Source organism: Lepidochelys kempii, chromosome 7, assembly GCF_965140265.1.
Source record: "Lepidochelys kempii isolate rLepKem1 chromosome 7, rLepKem1.hap2, whole genome shotgun sequence".
In the NCBI taxonomy this organism is placed as follows: Eukaryota; Metazoa; Chordata; order Testudines; family Cheloniidae; genus Lepidochelys; species Lepidochelys kempii.
In genome coordinates, this window is record NC_133262.1 from 59,875,983 (window position 1) to 59,892,045 (window position 16,063).

Genomic DNA, 16,063 nt, shown 5'->3' on the forward strand with positions numbered 1-16,063 from the left:
TTTTTTTTAAAACAACTAACAAAATCAGCCAAAGCACAGGACTTGGTGGTGATGGGGGCGTCAACTACCCAGACATCCGTTGGGAATATAACACAGCAGGGCACAGATTATCCAACAAGTTCGTGGAATGTATTGAAGACATTTTTTATTTCAGACAGTGGAGAAACCTATTACAGGAGAGGCTGTTCTGGATTTGATTTTGACAAATACGGAGGAACTGGTTGAGAATTTGAAAGTGGAAGGCAGCTTGGGTGAAAGTGATAATGAAATGAAAGTTTATGATTCTAAGGAATGGCAAAAGGGAACAAAGCACAGTAAAGATAATGGATTTCAAGAAGGCATTTTTTGCAAATTCAAGGAGTTCGTAGGTAAGATCCCATGGGAATCAAGTCTAAGGAGAAAAACAGTTAATGAGAGCTGGCAATTTTTCAACAGCCATTTTTAAGGGCACAAGAGCAAACTATCCTGCTATGTAGGAAAGACAGGAGGTACAGCAAGAGACCACCCTGGCTTAACTAGGAGATCTTCAATGATCTGAAACTCAAAAGAGAGTCCTACAAAAAGTGGAAAGTAGGTCGAATTACAAAAGGATAAATATAAACAAACAGAAGCATGTAGGGATAAAATTGGAAAGGCCAAGGCAAACAACGATATTAAACTAGCTAGAGACAGAAAGGATAAAAAGAAAACATTCTACGAACACATTAGAAGCAAGAGGAAGACTAAAGACAGGGTAGGCCTGTTACTTGATGATGGGGGGAAAACAAGAACAGAAAATGTGGAAATGGCAGTAGTGCTAAATGACTTTTGTTTCAGTTTTCACCAAAATTTTTTGTAGCAATTGGATGTTTAACATAGTGAACACCAGTGAAAATGAGCTGGAATATGAGACTAAAGAACAAATTAAAAATTACATAGACAAGTTAGGTTTCAGAGTAGCAGCCGTGTTAGTCTGTATCCGCAATAAGAAAAGGAGTACTTGTGGCACCTTAGAGACTAACCAATTTATTTGAGCATAAGCTTTCGTGAGCTACAGCCCACTTCATCACGAAAGGTTATGCTCAAATAAATTTGTTAGTCTCTAAGGTGCCACAAGTACTCCTTTTCTTTTTGTAGACAAATTAGATGCCTTCAAATCACCAGGGTCTGATTAAATACTCAAGGAGATGACTGAGGAGATATCTGAGCCATTAGCGATTATCTTCGAAAAGCTGTGGAAAACGGGAGAGATTCCAGAGGACTGGAAAAGGGAAAATACAGTGCACCAGTCTATAAAAATGAGAATAAGCACAACCCAGGGAATTACAGACCAGTCAGTTTAACTTCAGTACTCTGAAAGATAATGGAGCAAATAAATAAGCAATCAATTTGCAAACACCTAGAAGATAATAAGGTGATAAGTAAGTCAACGTGAATTTGTCAAGAACAAATTGTGTCAAACCAATCTAATAGCTTTCTTCGACAGCCTTTCTTCAACAGCCTTGTGGATGGGGAAAGCAGTAGATGTGGTATATCTTGACTTTAGTAAGGCTTTTGATACTGTCTTGCACAATCTTATAAACAAACTAGGGAAATACAACCTAGATGGAGCTACTATAAGGTGGGTGCATAACTGGTTGGAAAACCGTTCTATGAAAGTAGTTAACAGTGGTTCACAGTCAAGCTGGAAGGGCATAACGAGTGGGGTCCTGCAGGGATCGGTCTTGGTACAGTTCTGTTCAATATTTTCACCAATGATTTAGATAATGGCATAGAGAGTACACTTATAAAGTTTGTGGACAATACCAAACTGAGAGGGGTTGCAAGCTGGAGGGTAGAATTAAAATTCAGAATGATCTGGACAAACTGGAGAAATGGTCTGAAGTAAATAGGATGAAATTCAGTAAGGACAAATGCAAAGTACTCCACTTAGGAAGGAAGTCAGTCAGTCACATACATACAAAATGAGAAATGACTAGGAAGGACTACAGAGGAAAGGATCTGGGGGTCATAGTGGATCACAAGCTAAATTGAGTCAACAGTATAACACTACCGCAATAAAAGCAAACATCATTCCGGGATGTATTAGCAGGAGTATTGTAAGCAAGACACGAGATACGGGTTGATACAGCCTCAATAGGAGTATTGTGTCTAGTTCTGGTCGCCACATTTCAGGAAAGACATGGACAAATTGGAGAAAGTTCAGAGGAGAGCAACAAAAATGACTAAAGGGCTAGAAAACATGATCAATGAAGAAAGTTTGAAAGAATTGGGTATGTTTTGTTTAGAGAAGAGAAAACTGAGGGGGGAATATGATAATAGTTTTCAAGTACATAAAAGGTTGTTACAAGGGGGAGGGAGAAAAATTGTTCTCGTTAACCTCTGAGGCTAGGAAGAGAAGCAATGGGCTTAAATTGCTGCAAGGGAGGTTTAGGTTGGACATTAGGAAAAACTTCCTATCAGGGTAGTTAAGCATGGGAATAAATTGCCTGGGGAATTTGTGGAATCCCATCACTGGGGGTTTTTAAGAGCAGTTAGACAATCACCTATCAGGGTTGGTCTAGATCAGTGCTTCTCAAGCTATCTGATGTGGGGGACCGGCAATTTTTTTTCCCCAATGTGCGCGCAGACTGGCAGTCAATGACTCGCGGACACACCGCTTTGAGTAGCACTGGTCTAGATAATACTTACTCCTGCCTTGAGTGCGGGGGACTGAACTAGAAGACCTCTCAAGGTCTCTTCCAGTCCTACAATTCTATGATTAAGATTACTCAGGTCCAAAAATGGTGATCTGACATAGGGTGCTACATTTTTTAAAGGATCAATTTAATTAATTTTAACTCAAACTAACTGAACAATTTACTTGTAAATTCTCAGAAAATTAATTCTGTACTCAAAGAGCAAGTGCTGTAAGTCTGGAAAGGATACTCTGTTCTTCTGACGTAACAATACGGTTGAATCCTGCTTAATGTGCAAAATTCAACTCAACCTTACTACAGTATCATAACCAGCATTTCCATAACAATTCTGGTGTTCATACATGAGCCAGAAGAGAATCCAGTTTCCTACCTCAAACGTGTGCTGATTTAACAGGGCTAAAATATATTTTAGTCACTGAAGCAAGCAGGTAAGAAAGATCCTGAATATACACAAGGAGCAGGTATGTTGAGTAAGCGGGTACCATTTTAAAACACAGGCACCCTTATGACCACGATAACAGCATCTTTAAGCACAAAAATCAAAATTTCAATGACCAATACTGATCATATATTGTAATATATTTGCATATTTATTTAAACAGTGTGAGGTAAAAAAGCACATGGATTTGACATAAGGAATACCCATACACAAAAAATTAAGGTTATTCACCTGTAACTGGAATTGTTCAATATGGGCACTGCATATTCACACTCAGAGGCTGCACAAAGAAAAACAGGGTCTAAAACTAATTTTCATTTAGTGTGAATGGGCACTCAGCTACAGACATCAAAACTTCCTGTTGAAAGGCCTCCAAACACTCAACAGGCGATATAAAAATACTACTGTACAAAACTACCACTAATTTGATAGTTATTTCCTCTTGGGCAGCACAATCAATGGGTTATAGCAGAAGACTAAGACTCAGAACTCCTAGCTTTTATTCTCAGGTCTATCAGTGATTGTGTGCGCAAGACATTGGGCAAGTTACGTACTTGAGTATTCCTATCTGTACAATAGGAGGAATGATACTTGCACATCTCTGTAAAGCATACAAAATCCTTTAAAAAGTGCTACAGAAGTCAACAGAATTATTATGTAGTAATACCACACAATCCCCCAAACTGCCTTATTTTTCATGTATTGATTTTTGGCCACACTGAAAAACAGTGAAGTAGAAATTGTTTATTTCACAAAGCAGGCTCTTTAATAGCAGACACTGAGGTACTTATTATAGAATAGTCCCAATATCGTAACAGCCTTTTAGAAGTCTGCATGTGGATATTTTTTTTGGCTCAGTCTACGTTTAATTTTACAACCCCATCCCTTCAGCTGAATTCTTGGAGGTATATTTCAGCCACTGTCTGTGTATGTGATATCATCTATAAAAGTTACTAATATAAAGCCTTCTTGGACTAACCTTAGCCTTTGTTTATAGTAATCTTCATCTCCATCATCTCTGCATCTCTTTACTCTACGATTTCCTACTGTGTTCTCTTCCTCTTCCTCAGAGCTTGGGAAGAAGTCTTCATCCTCCTCAGCTTCTTCCTTAAGGTTTCTCTTCCCTGAATGTTTTCTTCCTCCTGGCAAAGTCTTCAGTTCGTAATCAGAATGATCCTCAGCATGAAAAAATGCCGCCGCCTCCTCCTGTTCCTCCTCCTCCTCTGCATTAAAAAGCTCCTCATCAGGCACACATTCTGACTCTTCACTTTCATCTCCTGGTTCACCTCTCAGCTTCTCCTTGACCTCAGGACGCCTCTTTTCCTTTGGCATTCCTATCTTAAATTGGATCTGAAGAGCATGGTTCTGAAGTTTCTTCATGTGCTTTTTCAGGCGCTTGTCTGTTTTTGACAGGGTTCTGGTTTTGCCCCCCTTTCCCTTTATGACTAATGTGGGAGTTTCACACTGAATGTTCTTGGCCTGTGCTTTATTCTTTGGTCCCTTCTTAAGGGCTGACCTTTTCCTTTCGGATGACAGCTTAGCTTGATCTGCCAAATACTTCTCAAAATCAGATGCTTCATTTAGCATTAACCTGCGCGGCTTCTTTTCTATCTTCTGAGGGACCTTTGTTCCAAAAGGGGTCATCTGACCAGTACGAATGAGTTCCTCCCATTCTGTTTCCTGGACTGGCATGAGCATACTGCCAAGAGACGATGGACCAGGCTCTGCAAAGAGACTCAGAACATTCATATCTTATCTGTAGACTCATTTATGTGCTCTAAGTAATATTCCACAGTTCAAACAGATAAGCAGGTTTGTTTTAACCTTTAAATTTATTTGTTTTAATAATATATAAAGCATCAATCCTGAAACTAGCACCCTTCCTCATACACTGTACAGAATAAACCAAAATTACATCCAACTAATTCAATGGTTAGAGAAACCAGCCATACAAACTAAACTGGAGGGAAAAAGAGAAAAAAGCATTCCAAAAAGGAAGAGAATGAAATAGAAGGCCAAAAGGGTCAGATAAAAAATGCTATATACTGTACATGTAAAATGTTATCTCCAAACTACACACACAATGCAATCACTTCACCCACCACTGAAATGCAGCCATTTCTGACATGAAGCATATCTGCAAAGATAATCAGAACTTAAGTCAATATCCACATCATCGATCTCCAAGCATTAACCCACTGCCATTACAACACTCAGTACCACTAACGTCCTCTCTGACATACTGACTTTCCACAAGTCAAAAAACTGAAATTCCCACAGACCACTTTAACTTGATCTTCCAACACTACAATTAATAATTTAATGGCTATACTCTTAAACTTGCACTCTTGACATTTCTTCACACCATACATCAGAGAAGGGACACAAGGCTGATTATACACTCAAAGTTTCTTACCTTATCAAATACCCTACCAAACAGGTACTATAGATCACTGCCATCTACCTTCTGATTATGACTTAAAAAAAATAGTAACTACACAGAACACAAAACAAAACTGTGCACAAAAATTATTGAAATGTTCATACACCAGACACACTGGTCTATATGTATATACATTCACAACATGATGCATAACAAAAAGTTGGCAGGTACACTAAGTGACTGGTGCAGTATCTGAAACCACTTTTAACTCATGTTTTAAAAACTGAGTGGTTAACAAGATGCTGGTATCTCTTAACTCCATTTCTTCGATTCAGTGCCCAATTCATGTCCTTGCCAGATACTCACACTGCATCCACAAGCTCATTTCCTTCAGATTCCTTTTTATTAATGTTTCTTGATGAGACTACAATTAATATCTCCACAATACAACTGTTCCTCTTCCTCAGCCTTCCCACCAGAAGGACAGAAATTACAGTTCCAATCCTGTAAGGTACTTAAGGGTACACCTGGACCAGATTGTAGGACTGGGGCCTTTGGCATTGAACCAGCACAGTAGTTAAGCTTGTGCTTAACTTTAAGCATGAGTAGTCCCACTTAATTCAGTGAGATTACAAATGTACCTAACTACATTTCTGTATCAGGACCCGTGTTAGTAAATGCCAAATATAGAACTTAGTTAATTTGTGTAGTCAATTTTTTTTACGGTTGTACCATATTCCAAAATGATTCAATTGCACACTTACTTATCCCACTCAAGGGGAACCTAATTTAAAATTAATGCGTAATTTAAAAAAATGCATTTATTTAAATTACTATGGTTCTTCCGCTACACATCCTGAGTGTGATGAGCAGGTGTGCAAGTAACTTGAGTTTAATGTTCTTTGAACAGATACGATTGCTCTTCAAGATCAACTATACCCTGCTACAGCTTTATGTTAACTTTTTTATATGTTTGCATGTTATATCTAGGTATTTATAAGCTAATGACCATAGCATCAGAACACTATTTCCTTCAAAATATTTATTTACAGAAGACAAGGATTCAGTAATCACATATGTAGCTACTTCCGTAAACTCATTACTTTACCAGATTACATAACTGTAAGCTTTCAGAAATAAGAACATACACTAGACGTAAAGACCTCGTCATGACTAAGCTACATTTCCTCGTACCAAATGCCTGAGTTTTAATGCACAGAGCATAAAAGGAAGGATCTTATGGTGTATTTCTATTCACAAAAGTGACCCTCAGAAGTGGCACATTTTTATTCCATAGATCTATTCCAATTCAAATCTACCACTTTTACTGTCAAAAATAAGCCTTTACTGCTTTTTACTCCTTCATGACCTGCAGATCCAACACAGATGTGAGTGTGAGAGCAGGAACCTATTCAAGTCATGTGTCAGAAAAGTATTATAAATTTCAATGCGCTACCCCTGTACAAACTCACTGAACTCTAATGGGGTTGCACAGATATCAATGGGTGCCTATTTTGGCCTTCAGAATTTTGATTATTAGTGATGACATACAAAACAGAAAGATACCAGCTTGACTAAGAACTCATGCTGGGTTTGCAGAGGGAAGTAAGAAAAAACAACAACACATGCTCAGTTAGATTTGATCTTGGAAACATTGAGACAATTATCAGGGTATTCCGTAAGAAACTGCTGTTTTCACACTGTACAGCTCATATAACGTAAACATTTTTTAATTTCTAAAAAGTGTTTCCTACCAAGATATGAAAAACTAGTTTTGTGAGTACTGATTGATGGCTGATTATGAAATGTAATTCAATCATTACGTTAGCTTTATCACATTAGCTGTGAAAAATGTTAAGATTTCCCATTTATTAAGCCCAATACTCTAATGTGCATTAGCTTTCCCTACTGAACTAAGCACAGATCTACTTTCAGTCTTTAAAAATCCCCATATGGATACGCTGAGATCTGCAATTCTGCAGGTGCAGAGAATTAAGTGTTCCTAAAATCACTCTTTGAAAACAAACCACTGAAATTTATTTACTCATGTTCACTGGCAAAGATCTTGGCAATGAGTTTCAAACAACAAAAGGCATTACACAGAAATGACAAACTCAGAAAAAGATTTGCAATGGCATTTTCCCTCACCTTCATCATCCTGAAATTCAACATCATTTGTTCCAATGAAAGTCTCTGCTCCACCAAGAACTGCTTGGAGACGCTTTTGTTTTGCTTTGATCTTTTTTAACTGTTGCTCCTTGAATGACAATAGTGTACAAAATTTAAAACTCTTCGTAGCTGACTTGCTTTTCTTACAAACAACAAGGTTCAAGCTGTTATTAATATGTTAAGTAGCAGGTTAGCATTTTGCATCTGAAACAAGTTCAAATTTTGATATGGTTCTATGTGATAAAAATGCATGCGGAAGGCGTCATCCCAGCACCTGGTGGATACTTCTCTACATAACACATACACATCCACACCCCCAGTTTGGCATAGTTCATCATGACTGGGGCACAAATTTCTAAAAGTGCACTAATTCAGGTGTACATGCACAGCATATACATGCAAACACCAGATGGGCATGCACAAGTTAAGGTTGTGCACACAAACAAATCTTATGTGCATCAGATACTTTCACATACACTTGGGTATGCATTTTTTAAACTTGGGCCTAGGATCCAGTGAAGAAAAGCCCCATATATAGCTTATGAAATTTGCACTAAGCATATATTTGAGCTCAGTCAGTGCCAATCCTTCACTTTCATATATGCTAATTACAATCATAAAATTAAGTACAAACCTTCTCTTCAACACATTTGTTTTGAGATGTGTTGCCACAAAGAGACTGAAAGAACTCAAAACCCGTCAGTTAATGTTCTTCTTCATGCATAAACAGGTATTATTACACCAAGTGAGCTCAAGAGAAGACAACTAATTTATTTGCAAAAAACTAACACCACAGTGCTTGTAATCATACAAGAGTGAGGGAATTCAAAATTACGGGTCCTGTAACAATCGTAGCTCACCACCATTTACACTTTTTTCATAATCTTTTATCCACTTTTATTATCCTCGTAAGTGTTATAATGTGGCAAAGTTACGATTCCTAAGGTGACCAAGAAGGTTATGGACTGTGTTATACAGGTCATCAGACTAGATAATCAAAATGGTCCCTTCTGGATTTGGAATCTATGAATTTCCTGATTTATAAATAAACTGATCAAATTATTAAACACACGAAGCAGTACAAGTTTTTATTACTTATGAACTTCATTCTTTCTAAATCTTTTCCGCTCCCCTTAGAGGCGCATGATTTGAGGATCAAGTTTTAATTTTTTTAAATTTAGTAAAACTATCCTCAATGAGCTGTTTCCTCGAGTTTCATTTGCTGAAAATCCTCCAGTGCACCTGTGTGCAGTTATAAAAGATACTTACACAAGCACTGACATCCCTGCTGTCATAATACCCATCTTATAAAGCACTTGCCACATGTCAGTACTAAGCTATCCAGGAGATAATTTCACTTCTTAGCTGTTTATAAGGCAACGAACATTTGTCTCACTATCAAAAAAAATTTGGCTTTCACCTACTAAGGATTTTTTTTAACTACTCAAAAAGGCGAAGTATTATTAAAAAAACTGAAATTGCACAAATTACAACACAAATAGGGTGCAACTTGTAATTTAGGGCCTGAATCTGTAAACATCACACATGTAACTTCACTCATTTGACTAATGTCTTAAGATCAATAAGACTACTCATAAAAACAAAGTTGCTCAGGTTTTTCTATACAGTGATTTAGTCTAAGACAGCGGTTCTCAAACTGTGGGTCGTGACCCCGAAGTGGATCGTGACCGCATTTTAATGGGGTCACCAGGGCTGCCTTAAGACTTGCTGGGGCCTGGAGCCGGAGCCGGAGCCCAAGCCCAAGCCCAAAGGCTTCAGCCCTAGGCGGCAGGGCTCAGCTCACAGGCCCCCTGCCTGGGGCTGAAGCCCTTGGGCTTCGGCTTTGGCTCCCTGGCCCGGGGAGGTGGGGCTTTGGTTTGCCTCCCCCGCCTCAGGGTGGTGGGGCTTGGGCGGGCTCAGGCTTCAGTCCTCCCTCCTGAGGTCCAGTAGTAATTTTGTTGTCAGAAGGGGGTCATGGTGCAATAAAGTTTGAGAACCTTTGGTATAAGACTTCAGCAGTTTTAGAAATGGCTAATAAAGAACACCTCATTCAAGTTAGCTATTATCCTGCAACTGGTTGTTCATTAATTCATTTTCAGATAACATGGACACAAGTGCGGAGAAAAAAAATCACATAACATTGCTAACACTCTGAAACACCACCATAAGGCCCTGCAGGAATTTAATTACAATCATTTATCCAAACGAGCTCTAGAACTATTATTTTAGAGACTGATCCAAAGCCCAAGTCAATGGAACAACTCCCACTGACTTCAGAGGCTTTGGATTAAGTTCTTATAACCTTTGGCAAAAAAAACAAACAAAAAAACCAAAAAACTGTTGAAATGGTGAAGGAACTGCAAGTTTAGACTCTGACCCTTTATCAGGATCCTCAAGTGTGAAACCTGACACAGGATCAGCGCCTTAAGCAATCCAAAGCACAAGTTAATTTTTTTCAGTCACCTTGTTATACTTTTGTCGTTTTACAGAGTCTAGTTTTCTGTTTATATCTTTGCTACAGACAGCTTGAGGAGTAAGTTGCTCTATAATTGTATTGATCTGTTTCAAAGAAGTCATACAGGACCTGAAAAATACAAAGATGTTCATTTAGTACTCAGTTGTAATAATGAGAAGAGTAAGTACATGACATTTTCAACTCAGAGAGTTTAAATCTAAAAATTATAGCCAAGATTTTAACAAACAAAAGGCTAAAGTTGGATTTCTAAATAAGTATGCTGATTTTCTTGGCCTTTGAATTTTACAAAGGCTAGTTTTTTAAATGAATCAAGCATTTGTAAAAATGTTTTTATGATTTTTTAAAAATGTTCAACAGTTCTGTTCAAATACAAACAACGCACTGCAGTATTTGGAACTCAATAATTACAACTCTGCTAATGAACAACTACCAGGAAGTAGAGCCCTGCAGTGGGATTGGGATCCCACGGGTCCTGCAGGACTTGCTGACATAACAGGAGTGGGATTAAAGAATAGTTCCGTGCAGGGCTCTACCAGGAAGTGAAACTGGGCAATCTACTTTTATTATCCAAGGTAAGAGAAGTGCAAGAAATAAGTATAAGCGGTGAAAGAGTTGGATTTCTTTTTTAAATCTGTTTTAATAATCTATAGTTAGAAAATACATTGGTATGGCATTTATTTTAAATCTTATTTTAACCTTAGTGTCTCTTTAATTTAACAGATAAAATTATTTTTGTATTGTGCTGTAAAATAATTTTAAGAAGGTACAGTAGTACTGAACCTTTCATGCCTAGGCCACTATATTTATTCAAATTCTTATATATAACCTGCCACTGCCTCACGTAAAGCCTAGGTGGATAGTAACCAAAAAGTGTCACCATTTAATAATGACTGTTGCATGATCTCTTAAAATTGGCGGGGAGGGGGGAAACGGGAGGGGCCAGGCTGGACTGTCTCATCAATAGAAATGACGGCACAAAGAGCCTACTGTACTGATTAGCTACAGATAAGAGGTAAAACTAACGTTTTTTGAATATAAGATACTGAGTTCTTCTTTTCTCCATTGTGTACAACATCAATACATGTGATGTCACATTGGACCAACTGCAGCATGTGATAATACATTATCATTCAAACTAATAATCAGAAATGCAAAGGAAAGCATACCAGCCCAAACAAATAATGATGGAGAGAGTGGATTTTTAAATATACATTAAAGAAGCAAGCTTCTCTCTCTACCTATCCCTATTTTCACACTTTTCTATAACTTGCTGAATGACTAGTCTGCCAGCTAGCTCATTTATATAACAATGCAAGACCGAGTGATATTTTTAGATGCTAATATTAGGCCAAACAGAAATCAAACCATCAGACGCTGATGCAACAAACAGAGGTCTCTTTGGAATGTAACCAGAAATTACATGAACAAATGTGCAAACAGAGATGAAGAACAAGTCTCACACTGTTCGAGGCCCTATTAGCTAAATAGCAAGGGGCCAGAAGAGCTTCTTTGAGGACATAAAAAGAAAAGGAGTACTTGTGGCACCTTAGAGACTAACCAATTTATTTGAGCATAAGCTTTCGTGAGCTACAGCATTAATGCATCCGATGAAGTGAGCTGTAGCTCACAAAAGCTTATGCTCAAATAAACTGGTTAGTCTCTAAGGTGCCACAAGTACTCCTTTTCTTTTTGCGAATACAGACTAACACGGCTGCTACTCTGAAACCTGTCATTATTTGAGGACATACACACTGGATAAATTCACATTTACTCTTGCAAAGTGGTCTCTGTTGAATGAAATAAGTGCTACAATGTGTTTTTAAAGGAGAATCATAATTCGCCGTTGCCATCCACAGTATGTGCAGCAAATGCATTGTGCAAAGCCATGCTTTTTCCACCTTTTTAACATTTTCTGTTATTAATTAGGTTTGGGGTGGAACGTACTAGTGAAAACATCTTCATGGATGTCTCCTCCCACTAAATATGCCTCTCTTATGTCCACCTTTATGTGGGGGTCCTGTATTGGCCTCTGGCACATTTGCAAGTTCTAATGGTAGAAAAAATATATCATCCTGATGCCCAGCTTTGCATCTCAAAAGCACTACGTAAATGTAAAATAGTCACAACCCCTGTGACTGTGAGATGTTCATCTGTAAAATGAGGATAATGGCTAAACACAGCAATAGTCTTTCCTATTCTCAAAACCAACACATCTTCAACCACATCTCCCTTCCCCTTCAGCTCCAAAATCATTAAGAAAGCAGTTAAAAATCATTACTTTGAATTCATCTCCTCCAAAGCCATCCCCACTCCCCTCTTACTTATTATTTTGGGGAAGTTATACATTATAGTTATATGTGTTACGTTATTCAGAGGTCAGACTAGATGATCACAATGATCCCTTTTGACCTTAGAACATATCACCCTAATCTAAAGGAGTACCTGTGGCACCTTAAGAGACTAACCAATTTATTTGAGCATAATCTTTCGTGAGCTACAGCTCATTTCATCGGATGCATAAAGTGGAAAATGCAGTGAGGATTTTTTATACACACAGACCATGAAAAAATGGGTGTTGATCACTTCAAAAGGTTTTCTCTCCCCGCACCCCACTCTCCTGCTGGTAATAGCTTATCTAAAGTGATCACTCTCCTTACAATGTGTATGATAATCAAGGTGGGCCATTTCCAGCACAAATCCCAGGGTTTAACAAGAACGTCTGAGGAACAGTGGGGGAAAGGGAGAGGGGTAGGAAAAAACAAGGGGAAATAGGTTACCTTGCATAATGACTTAGCCACTCCCAGTCTCTATTCAAGCCTAAGTTAACTGAATCCAATTTGCAAATGAATTCCAATTCAGCAGCTTCTCGCTGGAGTCTGGTTTTGAAGTTTTTCTGTTGTAATATCGCAACTTTCATGTCTGTAATCGCGTGACCAGAGAGATTGAAGTGTTCTCCGACTGGGTTTATGAATGTTATAATTCTTGACATCTGATTTGTGTCCATTTATTCTTTTACGTAGAGACTGTCCAGTTTGACCAATGTACATGGCAGAGGGGCATTGCTGGCACATGATGGCATATATCACATTGGTAGTGTGGCTGATGTTATTAGGCCCTGTGATGGTGTCCCCTGAATAGATATGTGGGCACAGTTGGCAACGGGCTTTGTTGCAAGGATAGGTTCCTGGGTTAGTGGTTCTGTTGTGTGGTATGTAGTTGCTAGTGAGTATCTGCTTCAGGTTGGGGGGCTGTCTGTAGGCAAGGACTGGCCTGTCTCCCAAGATTTGTGAGAGTGTTGGGTCATCCTTCAGGATAGGTTGTAGATCCTTGATAATGCGCTGGAGAGTTTTAGTTGTGGGCTGAAGGTGACGGCTAGTGGCGTTTGTTATTTTCTTTGTTAGGCCTGTCCTGTAGTAGGTGACTTCTGGGTACTCTTCTGGCTCTGTCAATCTGTTTCTTCACTTCAGCAGGTGGGCATTGTTGTAAGAATGCTTGATAGAGATCTTGTAGGTGTTTGTCTCTGTCTGAGGGGTTGGAGCAAATGCGGTTGTATCGCAGAGCTTGGCTGTAGACAATGGATCGTGTGGTGTGGCCTGGGTGAAAGCTGGAGACATGTAGGTAGGAATAGCGGTCAGTAGGTTTCCGGTATAGGGTGATGTTTATGTTACAGTGCTAATAAGCGATGGTCGTGTCCAGGAAGTGGATCTCTTGTGTGGACTGGTCCAGGCTGAGGTTGATGGTGGGATGGAAATTGTTGAAATCATGGTGGAATTCCTCAAGGGCTTCTTTTCCATGGGTCCAGATGATGAAGATGTCATCAATATAGCGCAAGTAGAGTAGGGGCTTTAGGGGACGAGAGCTGAGGAAGCGTTGTTCTAAGTCAGCCATAAAAACGTTGGCATACTGTGGGGCCATGCGGGTACCCATAGCAGTCCCGCCGATTTGAAGGTATACATTGTCCCCAAATGTGAAATAGTTATGGGTGAGGTCAAAGTCACAAAGTTCAGCCACCAGGTTTTGCCGTGACATTATCGGGGATAGTGTTCCTGACGGCTTGTAGTCCATCTTTGTGTGGAATGTTAGCGTAGAGGGCTTCTACATCCATAGTGGCCAGGATGGTATTTTCAGGAAGATCACCGATGGATTGTAGTTTCCTCAGGAAGTCAGTGGTGTCTCGAAGCTAACTGGGAGTGCTGGTAGTGTAGGGCCTGAGGAGGGAGTCTACATAGCCAGACAATCCTGCTGTCAGGGTGCCAATGCCTGAGATGATAGGGCGCCCAGGATTTCCAGGTTTATGGATCTTGGGTAGTAGACAGAATATCCCAGGTCGGGGTGCCAGGGGTGTGTCTGTGCGGATTGATCTTGTGCTTTTTCAAGGAGTTTCTTGAGCAAATTCTGTAGTTTCTTTTGGTAACCCTCAGTGGGATCAGAGGGTAATGGCTTGTAGAAAGTGGTGTTGGAGAGCTGCCGAGCAGCCTCTTGTTCATATTCCGACCTATTCATGATGACAACAGCACCTCCTTTGTCAGCCTTTTTGATTATGATGTCAGAGTTTTTTTCTGAGGCTGTGGATGGCATTGTGTTCTGCACGGCTGAGGTTGTGGGGCAAGTGATGCTGCTTTTCCACAATTTCAGCCCGTGCACGTCGGCGGAAGCACTCTATGTAGAAGTCCAGTCTGCTGTCTCGGCCATCAGGAGTCGTCCACCTAGAATCCCTCTTTTGGTAGTGTTGGTAGGGAGGTCTCTGTGGATTAGTATGTTGTTCAGAGGAGTGCTGGAAATATTCCAGGATCTCTATCAAGCATTCTTACAACTACAATACCCACCTGCTGAAGTGAAGAAACAGATTGACAGAGCCAGAAGAGTACCCAGAAGTCACCTACTACAGGACAGGCCTAACAAAGAAAATAACAAACGCCACTAGCCGTCACCTTCAGCCCACAACTAAAACTCTCCAACGCATTATCAAGGATCTACAACCTATCCTGAAGGATGACCCAACACTCTCACAAATCTTGGGAGACAGGCCAGTCCTTGCCTACAGACAGCCCCCCAACCTGAAGCAGATACTCACCAGCAACTACATACCACACAACAGAACCACTAACCCAGGAACCTATCCTTGCAACAAAGCCCGTTGCCAACTGTGCCCACATAGCTATTCAGGGGACACCATCACAGGGCCTAATAACATCAGCCACACTATCAGAGGCTCGTTCACCTGCACATCTACCAATGTGATATATGCCATCATGTGCCAGCAATGCCCCTCTGCCATGTACATTGGTCAAACTGGACAGTCTCTACGTAAAAGAATAAATGGACACAAATCAGATGTCAAGAATTATAACATTCATAAACCCAGTCGGAGAACACTTCAATCTCTCTGGTCACGCGATTACAGACATGAAAGTTGCGATATTACAACAGAAAAACTTCAAAACCAGACTCCAGCGAGAGGCTGCTGAATTGGAATTCATTTGCAAATTGGATTCAATTAACTTAGGCTTGAATAGAGACTGGGAGTGGCTAAGTCATTATGCAAGGTAACCTATTTCCCCTTGTTTTTCCCTACTCCCCTCCCCTCCCCCCACTGTTCCTCAGACGTTCTTGCTAAACCCTGGGATTTGTGCTGGAAATGGCCCACCTTGATTATTATACACATTGTAAGGAGAGTGATCACTTTAGATAAGCTATTACCAGCAGGAGAGTGGGGTGCGGGGAGAGAAAACCTTTTGAAGTGATCAACACCCATTTTTTCATGGTCTGTGTGTATAAAAAATCCTCACTGCATTTTCCACTTTATGCATCCGATGAAGTAAGCTGTAGCTCACGAAAGCTTATGCTCAAATAAATTGGTTAGTCTCTAAGGTGCCACGAGTACTCCTTTTCTTTTTGCGAATACAGACTAACACGGC

The 16,063-nt window shown here is 39.8% G+C and overlaps 1 protein-coding gene and 1 long non-coding RNA gene across 5 annotated transcripts in view; one reads left to right on the top strand and one right to left on the bottom strand.

Annotated features, from left to right (window-relative positions):
• Nucleotides 1–16,063, bottom strand: part of ERCC6 (ERCC excision repair 6, chromatin remodeling factor) — an 80,700-nt gene that overhangs the window by 60,786 nt on the left and 3,851 nt on the right. For 3 of the 4 annotated variants that reach the window (XM_073353081.1, XM_073353082.1, XM_073353083.1), the window contains exons 2-4: nt 10,133–10,253; nt 7,649–7,757; nt 4,097–4,841 (exon numbers count right to left, since the gene is read on the bottom strand). The exons of the other annotated variant lie outside the window; for it this stretch is intronic. In XM_073353081.1, coding sequence (XP_073209182.1) covers nt 4,097–4,841; nt 7,649–7,757; nt 10,133–10,253 — 975 coding nt within the window. The remainder of the gene's footprint in view (nt 1–4,096; nt 4,842–7,648; nt 7,758–10,132; nt 10,254–16,063) is intronic. 4 annotated transcript variants of the gene reach the window in all.
• The window catches only part of LOC140914662 (uncharacterized), a 56,275-nt gene continuing 50,349 nt past the window's right edge, over nt 10,138–16,063 (top strand). The window contains exons 1-2 of the long non-coding RNA XR_012159934.1: nt 10,138–10,304; nt 10,503–10,717. This is a non-coding gene — a long non-coding RNA (uncharacterized lncRNA). The remainder of the gene's footprint in view (nt 10,305–10,502; nt 10,718–16,063) is intronic.